Below are 12,874 nucleotides of genomic sequence, written 5' to 3' on the forward strand. Positions count from 1 at the left end.
AGATGAAATTTTTCTATTCTTAACTATAGAAATATTTAAAAGAAAGTTACTTAAAACAGACTTAACTAACTTGAAAATTGTAAACAATTAATTACAGCTTTACAGAGTTTTACAACATTTTTTAATAATATTATCATCCTTAAGAAAGTATTCTAACTGAATCTACTACTGTTTTGTAAAAGTGATAGACAAATCAATCTGAATTTACTTAGTCAAAAACTAAATTTCATTCCATATCCGATGATAGAATAAAGGAAGATATACTTCACACCATATTTTTACATTAACATAAAAGAGATATAAAGGAAGGAAAAGCGACCGTAACATTTGAAAGTTGTGGAGACAATAGAGACACCTATATAAACATCGAGGAAAACATAAATAATTTAATTTTTTGTTCGATTTAAAGTCACGTCAACTACTAACAATTAATTATTAGCCACCAGACTATTTTACGTAATTTTGAACAGTAACTCGATTACTTTATAAATCTTAGCAATGTTTTCTGTCTTTCTTTTTAATGGAAATTGTTTTTCAATTTTGGTTTGATTTTGAAGAGATTTCGGTGAATCCTGTAAGTCGAACACTGTAGAAGTAAATGATCAATTGTCAATATTATTTTCTATTTTAGATGTTATAGATAGCAGTAAATTTGAAATATCTTTCTTTTTTCTTTTAATAGTTTAAAGAGTTTAGAAACAACAATTCCTAATAAAATTTCTGTCAATTGAAATTGACTAAATTTGACTAAAAACTTTACTAAGAAGTACTAAGAAGTATCATAATTTGGTGATTGAGATCTACAGAATATATGAGAAAAAAGATAGGACATTGATTATTTTAAAAAAAAGTCAAACAGTATTTACACAAAGTGGATGCTCTATTAAACTCTTCCATCAGCGTTTGTGACTCATAGCTGCAGTCCTGCCAAATCGAGACAAGTGTGCGGCGGAGCACGTGGGGGCAAATGTAAGTCGTTTCGACACTTTTGTCAGACAATCTCTTCTTCAGAAATGTCTACAGAAACTGACCCTGACTAGAATTTAATAAAAATACAAAAATAATGCAGAGAAACTACACACATTGATACTTCTTTAAACTTTGATTATTTAAGATCAAAAGCAGTTAATAAATTGTATACCACTATATTCGAGAAACTCTCCTCTACTTTTGAAGACCAATTAAAACTTTCCAACGTTTTTACTTCTCATGTAATACCTTATCATTGTTAAAAATCCTGGATTTTTACAAAAACTCGTGTTTTTCGAAAACTAGAAGTGATACAGTAATTCGATTCCCACAGTTTTGTTTGAGGAGTGTGACGCTACAAGGATCACCGGTCATTACCGATCACTGGTTATTCGAAGGCAGGCAAAATTTTAATTGTTCGAACAGTATTATCTTCATTGGAAAACAAATTTATTCTAAAGCACTTATTAACGTCTGTTATTGTCTAAATATAAATAAAATGAAAACATTATGAATGCGTAAATTGATCAACTCTTATTTAAGCATCCAAAACTCTGATTTCTATGTATGTAAGTGAAAATGTTATAAAATGTCATAAAGTAATTGTTTTCAGAAAGATAATGTTATTATCCTCCTCTCCATACATTACGTTTGCAGAAATTAATTAATATCAAATTGATCTTTCGATTTGGAGCGCACATCTGCGACGTGGCGATGCTTCGGATCGAGCATAGATCTCCTTGTCAATCCTGTGTACTGATGGTCGGAGAAGATCACGACGAGTACATGGCACATCATACACTTGTGTTGTATCCCGTTCATTGGTGAGCGTCGTGTCCTGATCAAGGAGATCGGGAAAACTCTGGCTAGTGATCGGATCGGTACCAAATATCGATACCAGCTCATAAATTATAATACCGAATCGAATAATATCAAATATGTAGGTATCAAAACTATCGGTACCTGTTTGATGCCTTACAAAGATATCGATACTCGTTTAAAGCAATTTAGAAGAATTTCAATACCCGTTTCATATCTTTTGAAACGTTCAATATTCATTTGAAATTTCACGGAAACATTTACTTTATTTTAATATTAAAAATTATTCAAATAATAGTAACAATAATATTAAGCTAAATTCTCATTCTCATCTTTAAACTATACAAATAATGCAGACTACAATTTTTATCGAATTAGAACTGCTTATCTACTTATATATATATAATTGGAAATATTTTCCAAAGATTTTTTAACCACTAGATTCAACGTGTGGGCAAACCACGGTATGTTGACAGTAAGTGTTTGAAGATTCTTCATACCGGAAATCATGTTTGTAACATTGTCAGTAGTAACTGTAACAACTTTCTCTTCTATGCAGCCGAAGACCTCCCCAACGGCGTCATCTTAACGCGTTATGCGGTATAACATGTCACTGTACTAGCAACGGTGCGATACTAGCACTGTCCAGCGGACCAGGATTCTGCGCAACACACCCTGGAGATGTGCCCTGCCTGAGTAGGTAAGTGTCGTGTCCTGGTCGGCATAATTGGTGTGGATCTTTCGCTGCCGGGCGTGGTGAGGACCATTCTCGGCGGCAAGAGGAAGTAGAAGGCGGTTGCCTTATTTTGCGAAGCTGTAATCTCGCAGAAGGAAACGCCGAGGAGGGCAAGAGAAAGGAAGCCGGCACGGGAGGCGGCCTCTGGGCCACGCTAATGGTCGCACCGGTGGCGCACCTCCGCTCGTACGTCCCCCACACGTGCCTTACAGTGGTTGCGGCGCTCTCGGGGGGAAGGAGCCGGCCCTTCCTCCCGAGAGCGTAATCAGGACAAACGCCACGCCAACGGTACGGAAGTGCCTTGTTCTCGTACCGCTGGGCGTGACTGCGGGGACTACGGGCGGTCGTGAGTTGGGGCCCATGACCGCCCACTTTGCGGCCTCTGCAAGAAGGTTCCGCCCATTTTGCGGCCTCTGTGAGAAGGCTCCGCCCATTTTGCGGCCTCTGCGAGAAGGTTCCGCCCATTTTGCGGCCTCTGTGAGAAGGCTCCGCCCATTTTGCGGCCTCTGCGAGAAGGTTCCGCCCATTTTGCGGCCCCTGTGAGAAAGGACCGCGAGGTGCGACCCTACCTCGCCGCCGAGAGTGAACGGACGGAGCGGGTCACACCGCGGCAAAGGGGAGCACCAGATGTTTTGATGTTTTCAGTTCCCGGTGCTCCTCCCCACAAGATGCAGGGATGGCCGCCGTGGAGGTTTTAATGGGTGACCTCGCACCCAGGGAATCTCACACTCCCCCCGACCCCTCCCCAAAGGGTCGGAAGGGGGGGGGATCTTTTGAAAATTTCCCCCACGAAAAAAAAGGGCTACCCTAACAGTGCTGAGCGGGGGCACGTTAGCCTTACACTCTGTGCCTCCGCTCTTGTCTTAACTGGAAGGTAAATAAACCCGCCATAAGGGGGAGACATTCTCGAGAGGAAAGGCCAGTGCCCCCCCCCCCCCCAAGAACGGATATAAGATGAACGCCGTGCCGATGGCATGGGAAGGTCGGGGAAATCTTTCGAAAATTTCCCTCACATAAAAAAAAAGAAAAGGTAAAACGTATTTAAGATCAAAGTACTTCATTAATTGTCTGAAATCTTTATATCTAACTATTGTCAAAAACGGTTGAAAATCTATTATGGGTAAATTCAAAATTAATTTATCAATTCGATGCTTTCTGTAGTTGTCGTTGATATAAAGCGGACAAACGTGACCATTATTAATTCTACTATTTTCACAGTCGTTATTTCTATAGTTGCCAACTTGAGCTGCATAAACATTTTCACTTACTCTAAAGAATCAAAGATTCTTGGACAAAATCATCGAGTATCATCAATTTCTAAATTTCCTTAAAATATCAAAACAACATTGCGGGATTAAAACCATCATACAAATGTATAGTAGTGTAGTTGTAGTATGCCAAAAGAGATTGAGATTTAATAAGTGTACAATATGATTAAACATTTAAAAATTCTAATAGTTGAAAGTACATGTCATGACCCAGAAGAGAGTACAATTGAGATTAAGAAACATCGAATTAATTTTAAATTTAATCGAAACAGATTTTCAACTGTTCTCGATAGTTAAAGATAAGAGTTTTAGACAATTAATGAAATACCTTGACCCCAAAAACTTTAAAGAAACTCTTGAATGATAAATATAAAAAACAAACGAAGGACATGAAGAAGAAATTACTAACAGTTAAGGATGTGTGAGGAAACGTTTAAATTAATAGAAAATCGAATGGCTATGACAGTATCTAATTATTTAGATATATGGAGTATTTGTAAAACAGAGGATTGAATGCAAAATCGTTGCAGTCATTACTGACAATATTACAAACATGATCACAAACATGAAAAATGAAAATGCTTACATTAGTTTAATAATCTTGCTGTTATTATTTAAATAACTTTCAATATCAAATAAATATAAATGTTTTAGTGAAATGTCAAATAGATATGAAAATCAGGAAAGATATGAAACAGGTATTGAAATTTTTATGGAAGTCTCAAACAAATACCGATACTTTTGTAAGATATCAAAGATGTATCGATACTTTCATTGAAATATCAAATAAGTATCGTTTCCTAAAGTATCGTTATCGAAAATTGATACCAAGTACTTAAAATTTTTATACATATTGATACATTCCTACTGAGTATTTTAGTATCGAATTGATTGAATATCGTCAATGGTATCGATTCGATCGCTAACTCTCGTTGCTGGGCGTGATACAGGCCATGTTCTACAGCGAGAGGAAATGGACGGGCGTGGTCTCTTTCTGTGAACCAGTAATGTTGCAGAAGGCCCCCTACCCCGCGCTCCCCGCCCCACGGAAGAATGGAGATGGTCGACAATGGGCGTCTTCCTCAACCGACGACGAAGCTGCTCTCGCTGAGAGGCCAGGCCCCTTTTCTTGAGAGCAAAAACAAGATAATAACACACAACTCCCAACCCCACACCATGATGTCAGGTACGTCTCTTAGAAGACTATGCCACGATAAAAAAAAAAGACCTGACTAACTTCTTTCGGTCGAGAGTCACGTGCTACCACCATCCATCGATCCGTTTCCCTCTCCTTGTACCTTCCTACGCCTTGTAACATGCTCACATATAGGTAGACTGGAATAGAATATAAAAAGAATATCGTGTAGTTTCTTTGCATTTTATTACTTATCGCCAAAGATGAAATGAAAACTTAAATGTTCATAAACTTTATAAGATAAAATTATTATAAATATGATATTACAAATCCTAATGGGGTATTTGTGGGCGACTCATTCCGCTAATAAGTGTATTACTTGTTGCTATTCGTCACAAGGAGATTAGCGATTCATTCGCTGTGCCAACACGATATTTTGATTTTGTATATTCTCATTATAGGAAAAGTACTCTCACATTTGTACGTTGATGTAAACATAGAATATATTTTTAAACCGAGATCTATAATTTTTGGATATTTCTTTAGTAATAATAATTTGAAAAATTAAATCGCATTTTTATTTCGGCTAAGGACAAGATAAAACACTCTCCCTTCCTTTTCGTTTATCATTACACTCTACAAGCCACTACAAAATATTAGACATCTAATCTTATTTTTCTTTTAAAGTCCCCACAAACCAATTTTGTGATCAATCATAGCTTTCGCACCACCCGTGACTATTGCGAATCATTTGGAAAATCCTCCATGCTTTTCCACTTGTTCACGGATAGCATTGAAAATATTATATTTACTCCTTTTGTAATAGAATGGAAAGGAACTAACGACAGTAATTCTTCGAAAATAAAAAGTCAACATAAATATCGATAATTGACTTATATCCGTAATGTCTGTACTTTCATTGAGGCATAGTGAATTAAATTTCCAATTTATTTTCTATATAATTATTAATATCGTTAATTCGATTAGCAATAGTTTGCCATGACAATAAAACTGTTTGAAAACATTCAATCGCATTTTGATTACCAAACGTTTTCGCTATCTCAATAGCACATTTCTTAACAAGTTCTCCATCAGGAAAACTTCCTTTTGCACAAGTAATTTTTAAGGCAACAGCATATAAAGTTGTAACGCTTTTTTGCTGAGGCACATTCAAATTATTATCTTCGACTTCTGCTTCATCTTCAACTTGACATTCTTGTTTTAATTTTTTTACTATTTCCACTCGGTAATTAGGTGAACATGTATCGTATGTCCTTTTATGATAAAATTCCCAAAGTGTGTGGTCGTCGTGTCCCTTCTCGAGATAACGGAGAAGAACTGTTCGAGCCGTGCCGAAAATGTCAAACTCCCAGCGCCGTATTGCTTCCCGGTGACATCGGTCCGGAACAAAAATCTCGAGCTATCCACGAGTTACGCATTATGTGATGGAAGGTTTGATTGGATCCTATTTTTGAAATGCTCCGGTCAAATGATCAAACTATAATACTTCTACAATAATTATACCTATTGAAAAAATATGAATAATGGTAAACTATCTTAATCCAGTGTCTTACACATTGTCAGTTTAAAACGAGAATTACTATACCACAAAATAGATATTATTATCTAGTGGTAAATATTTAAAGTAGTATTTATAAACTATTAATATTTTATGCTCTATAAATGGTATTTGATTCATTAACCTTTTCGCCTATAATGTTGTGTGACTCACGGTAAGGAAATTGACCTGAACATAAGAACCGGGAATGAATTTTGTCCACACTCGTAAGTTTAAATATATTTTCCCGAAAATATTAGGAAGAAACGTTCAAAGGACTATTTAGCGTTCAGAGAATAGTGAGAGTTTCTGGCCGACCTTAATGTTGATTACAACACGCATTATCAAAACTTATATCATAGGACAAGTTGTTAAGTATGTCTTATTGCAGGGGAAGGAAATAATTGTATAGAAAATAAACCAGTACTTCCTATGACTCCTCATGTTACACGGAGTAAACTACACTTAATTGAAAAACAAAGGAGTACGATTACGAAAGGTAGTATTTCAGAGGAGACACCAGAGAAAGGTAACAATTTATTTTTCATGTTTTATATTTTATCTATTTGCATAATTACATATGTTACAACTTTATTTCAGTTCCTGGACGGGTAAGAAGATCACATAACAGGAAGGTAACATCTGTGGATTAAAAACAACTATTTTATGTATATACGTGTATAGTCATTAATGTTAATAAAAAGCATAGGTTTTATATAACTTTGACAAACTTGTGTAAGATTTTTATACATTAACGGTATTATAGTATTTTAATTCTCCATAAGTTATTTGTATCGTAAATATTTTATCAAATGAGTGGTGTTTTCTATATCGAGGAATGTCCACAATATTTTTTAAATTTTATTGCGAAAAATAGAAACATTCGGTAATTTAATAGCAAGTGATATGTATTCTTCATGAGGCTATTCAACCAAATATTTGGTGCAATCCTGCTGAAAAATTAAATTTGTATTTATCTTCAGCTTCTTACTCTCTATTGTTTGCTAGTGTTGGAGCTTTTTTATCAAAGATTTAGCTACTTCGTTTGAAAGTATTCCTGACATTAATATCTTATTCTGATATTTGTTATTTTGTAATTAGATCAATTTAAATATCTTATGTAATTCTAAAAGTCGATAAGGTTGGTACAATGCGGTTCTGCCCGTTTTTGCGCGGAACAGCTTCAATAGTTTTGTAATTGTTAATTGGAGAATATAATATATAACATTGTGAAAATACAAAAGTCGTAACGTAATAAAATTACCTTCTTAGTTTTACAATCTTCGAAATTAGCGCCTAAGATTTTAAATCTTCATGGTGTCACCAGATTGCGCTAGTATAAATGGTAGATGCATTTTTATTGTTTCATGACATAAAATTATTGATAAAGAATTCTAGTCCCACCATCAAAAAAAATCAAACAGCTGAAAAGAAACAGGGGCATTCCTATTGGTCTATTTTCTTGAACTCCCGAAACGACTCTCACTCAATCATAGAGGGGGTTTTCTCTGGTCAGAATAAACCGAATAGTTTAAAAGAACTTTCGGAATTCACACTGCATGACTTCTTTCGTACCGCTTGGCTCATTTCGAACAGTTCGATTTCCCTCGAGTTGCTCGATTTGTCCGAACGATTAGATCGTTTTAATCAAACCGAATTTTATTTAGCTGGTGGTGGTGGTTGTGTAGTAGTAGTGTAGTTTAAACAATGTGTTTCTTTAAGAAGTGATTGTTCAAAAACATATTTTCCTTATTATATGTACCGCTGATAATAAGTTATTAATTATAGTGACTCGATCACCGAAAATAAAGAACTTATGCATTGCTTTTCGAAATGTGAAATGATTTAAAAAAAATACCAAATTAAAAATGTATGTATCTTTGGTACATTCTTCAAATAATAGAACGCATTTTTGGCAAACGTAAAGCTGCAACGAAAGGGCGTTTCAGGGTTGAACTTGTATACGACCAATAATTCTTCAACAAAAATTTCATCCTCATTCGCTGATCTACAATACACTCCTGGTAAAGACACAGCGGACCAATAAGATTTTATCTTAAATTACGTGTTTAGTTACTAGAATTTTTCGTCTCATTGAATGAAATAGGATTATCATGTTATAAGTTTTTTAAAGGTTTAAGCATAATTGTAATATACTGTAGTATTTTCATTATAACCACCAACAAAATGGGTACTTAACTTAGTCTACTCGTAATGTTTACTGTGCCCTAAATTTTCATATCTTTTTTACATTGGTAGTATTGCTACTTGAACTTTAACACATGCCGGGTCGGGTCTGGTGCGTCGATTTTAAATTGTTTTCCATTGCAGATTACCGTTGAACGGTTGTTGGTTCTAATTCTAATCTCAAATTTGATGAAATGAACCGTATATATAAAGAAAAACCAAAGGCTTTTGGAAATATAAGCGAAAATTGACTTATTCGCGCCAAAAAATGTGAAGAATGGCGTAAAACATCTAGAGACAAGACTACTATATAGCCGAGAAAAGAAATATAGTGGTTGCATCGGCCACTGCATCACAGAATATAGGTTTGTTAAGCTGCTTGTTTGTCTTTAATATTCATGCACGTTTTATTACATGATTATATTTTGATTTTGTAGTACTTTCTGCGAAAGATAATCGCATGTCTAAACTTCAAGAATGGAAGACAGAACGTTATAAACGTCGAACGATAGAAAATGCGGAGGAAAAGCCTCCTTTTATTGTCGGCTTAGTACATCACAAATTCTATTCCCCAATTAAAATAAATAAAACTCTTGTGCCGCAAAAAAAGTCAGACAATCGAATTGTACCAACTGTATCTACTTCTCCAATAAAAAGAATTACAAGAGCTACTGAGAAGAGATTAATGGCTAAAAGCAGCAGAATTATTGATAAAAAGTCCATCGGCTACTGCATCACAGAATATAGGTTTGTGAAGCTGCTTGTTTGTGCTTTAATATTCATGCCTTATACGCCGGGACATTGGAAGATCAGTAAGGGATCGTATATATATCGATCGGAGCAGGTACGGGAACTTGCGGGAAACGGTTGGTGGTGAGGTTCCCTCTGGTGGCAAGCGTGGGTAGCGCCGCCACAACCTACTACAATAAGTGAAATTGTGTCAAATTTTTCAAGGAAAACAAGAGCAAGTATAAAAAACAATACTACAAAATTTATAGAAGTAGAGATCGATGATAAAGAATGTGAAGAAGGCAGTTCCATTGAAACTATTAGATTAAATGTATCGTCTGATGAAAAAGAAATGTCCAATTCATTCAACAATAGTATTGTTAATAGTAACAATGATGATGTCAATGACCACGAGAAAGAAAAATTAAATAACAAACCTTCTAATAACAGTATTGCACAAGTTAGTAAAATACTTAATAACAGTACTAAGGAAGCTGATACAATATTTAATAACAATGTTAAAACAGCATCTTTCTCACACACTGATACACCTACATCTGTACAATTTAATTCTCCTAGTGATCCAGTTTACTTTTCACCATATATTGTTTCCAGTCGTGGGAAAAGTAATGCTAGAAAAGAGCAACAGTTAAAGCGTGGTTTTAGCTTTGGCTCTATACGTAGCGCTGATATTCCAATAAAAGATACTATGATGCAAAATTTAAACATTTCAGTTGAAGAAGAAGAACGTACTGCACAATATTTTCAATTTCTTCTAAATAAAGAAATAAGTAGATTAAAAGAATTATGTAGGAAATGGGAAAAAGTGAAGACAGAATCTAAAATTACAGAAGATGCACAATACCATATTAATCAGGCCGTTGGGCAAACAAATCTACTAATAAGCAGAAAGTTTGAAAGATTTCTTGGATTAGTTTCTGATTGTGCAACAGGGAAAGGTGAAATGTTAGTCACATGCAAGGACTTAAAAGGATTCTGGGACATGATGTATATGGAAGTAAAAAATTGTGATTCACGATTTGAAAAGATAGAACAACTTCGTTCACAAAACTGGGAAGAAGAACAGCTACCTGTTGTTACCAAGCCTCTCAGAAAGAATACTGCTGCAAAAAAGAAAATCTTGCCTAAAAAGTCAAGTTCAATTAGAAAGTTTTTGACAGAAAGAAAAATGAAAATGACGCAGGAAATAAGAAATAAATTTAGTGCGGAAGAGCTTGAAATTATAAGTAACAAAATTTTGACTGACAAAGCTGAACACCATGAACGTAGTCCTAATGTAAAATATAGAACAAGATCTACATCAGTTGGTCCTAATGACAAGAAATTTTCATCTATCAAACGAGAAGAAACAAGATTAACTTTATTGAAAAAAGTACAATTATCTGAAACAAAAAAACTTTCAACTCCTTTGACGGTAATAAAAATAAGTCAAATGTGCAAAACACCAGATATGTGTAAAAGATTGTCTTATTTTAATTCGTCTCAAACCCCAGGAAAGAGTATACTAAAGCAACCAAAGGATTCAATGAAAGTAGAATCTCATGAAAAGATAACCCATACAGTTAATTTCGATGATACTCTAGTATTAAATGAAGTTCCAGTTGACGAAGAAACACAAATAAAGATGGATTTAGCTGCAGCATTATCTAGAATATATAATCATACCTTTGACTGTTCTGATGACAATATAGATATACATGCAGAAAGGAAACTAAATTTTGTTGATAATAGTTTCGATGAATCTGAAAATGTATTTGATGTCAACAAACATTCTGAAGCAAATAATCTTAAAAATAGAAATACAAATAAAATACCATCTTTGCAAATACAATTTGCAACACCGCTTCGAGAATCAGTATCAAATAGTAACTCGAATACACTGTTAAGACGGAGAATTTTGAGAAGACAAAGTAATGTGCATGAAAACGATGAAGTGCCTGATGAATCGTTTAATAATACAGTTTTCCTACCATTGAAAGAAATTACAGACGATACAGATACAAATATCAGAAACAAATTTCGATAAATGATAAAGAAGAAATAGTTGACAAAGATGAAAGTATAAGAGTTCTAAGAAATAGAAGTATTATCTCAGTAAATACACCTAAACATAAGAAGACTCCAAGGAAAATATCTATAAATGTCAAAGAATCAAAGCATAAAGAGAATAAAACTCCTCCGAGGACAAGAAAGAAAAGTTCTTTAAAAGTCACCATCAAAAATGATGAAAAAATTAATTCAAAGATGTGAACTTGAATGGAAAAAGTGGCAAGAGAAGATCTAGTAGGAGAAGTGTTAAATTTTCTGGTAAACACAATTCTTAATATAAAAATTATCAGTTTAAATGATAAATCAGGAGGAAATAAATAAAAAGACTTATAAGGTCCTTTGAAAGATTTATTTAAAATATTAGTGACTCGTCAGTCAAGCTTTGTGTAGTAAATTCTGCAGTAGATGTGATGGAAAGTTTGATTGGTTCCTATTTTTGAAATGCACCGGTCAAATGATCAAACTACTTCTACAATAATAATTCCTTTTGAAAAAATATGAATAATGGTAAACTATCTTAATCCAGTGTCTTACACATTGTCAGTTTAAAACGAGAATTACTATACCACAAAATAGATATTATTATCTAGTGGTAAATATTTAAAGTAGTACTTATAAACTATTAATATTTTATGCTCTATAAATGGTATTTGATTCATCAACCTTTTTACCTATAATGTTGTGTGACTCACGATAAGGAAATTGACCTGAACATAAGAACCGGGAGTGAATTTTGTCCATACTCGTAAGTTTAGATATATTTTCTCGAAAATATTAGGAAGAAACGTTCAAAGGACTATTTAGCGTTCAGAGAATAGTGAGAGTTTCTGGCCGACCTTAATGTTGATTACAACACGCATTATCAAAACTTATATCATAGACCAAGTTGTTAAGTATGTCTTATTGCAGGGGAAGAAAGTAATTGTATAGAAAATAAACCAGTACTTCCTATGACTCCTCATGCTACACGGAGTAAACTACACTTAATTGAAAAACAAAGGAGGAGTACGATTACGAAAGGTAGTATTTCAGAGGAGACACCAGAGAAAGGTAACAATTTATTTTTCATGTTTTATATTTTATCTATTTGCATAATTACATATGTTACAACTTTATTTCAGTTCCTGAACGGGTAAGAAGATCACATAACAGGAAGGTAACATCTGTGGACTAAAAACAACTATTTTATGTATATACGTGTATAGTCATTAATGTTAATAAAAAGCATAGGTTTTATATAACTTTGACAAACTTGTGTAAGATTTTTATACATTAACGGTATTATAGTATTTTAATTCTCCATAAGTTATTTGTATCGTAAATATTTTATTAAATGAGTGGTGTAATACACCAGTTTTCTATGTCGAGGAATGTCCACAATATTTTTTAAATTTTATTGCGAA

The 12,874-nt window shown here is 34.2% G+C and overlaps 1 protein-coding gene across 1 annotated transcript; it reads left to right on the top strand.

The window, feature by feature from the left end:
- Window positions 1–7,827: 7,827 nt before the first annotated feature.
- On the top strand, window positions 7,828–12,712 carry LOC143143710 (uncharacterized). Its single transcript, XM_076305299.1, is given in 9 exon segments — window positions 7,828–8,169; window positions 8,389–8,509; window positions 8,593–8,676; window positions 9,110–9,531; window positions 9,565–11,424; window positions 11,427–11,670; window positions 12,381–12,521; window positions 12,593–12,627; window positions 12,677–12,712. Coding segments are annotated over 9 exon segments (3,285 nt in total).
- Window positions 12,713–12,874: the final 162 nt, after the last annotated feature.

The sequence above is a fragment of the Ptiloglossa arizonensis genome, chromosome 2 (assembly GCF_051014685.1).
Source record: "Ptiloglossa arizonensis isolate GNS036 chromosome 2, iyPtiAriz1_principal, whole genome shotgun sequence".
NCBI classification, from domain to species: domain Eukaryota; kingdom Metazoa; phylum Arthropoda; class Insecta; order Hymenoptera; family Colletidae; genus Ptiloglossa; species Ptiloglossa arizonensis.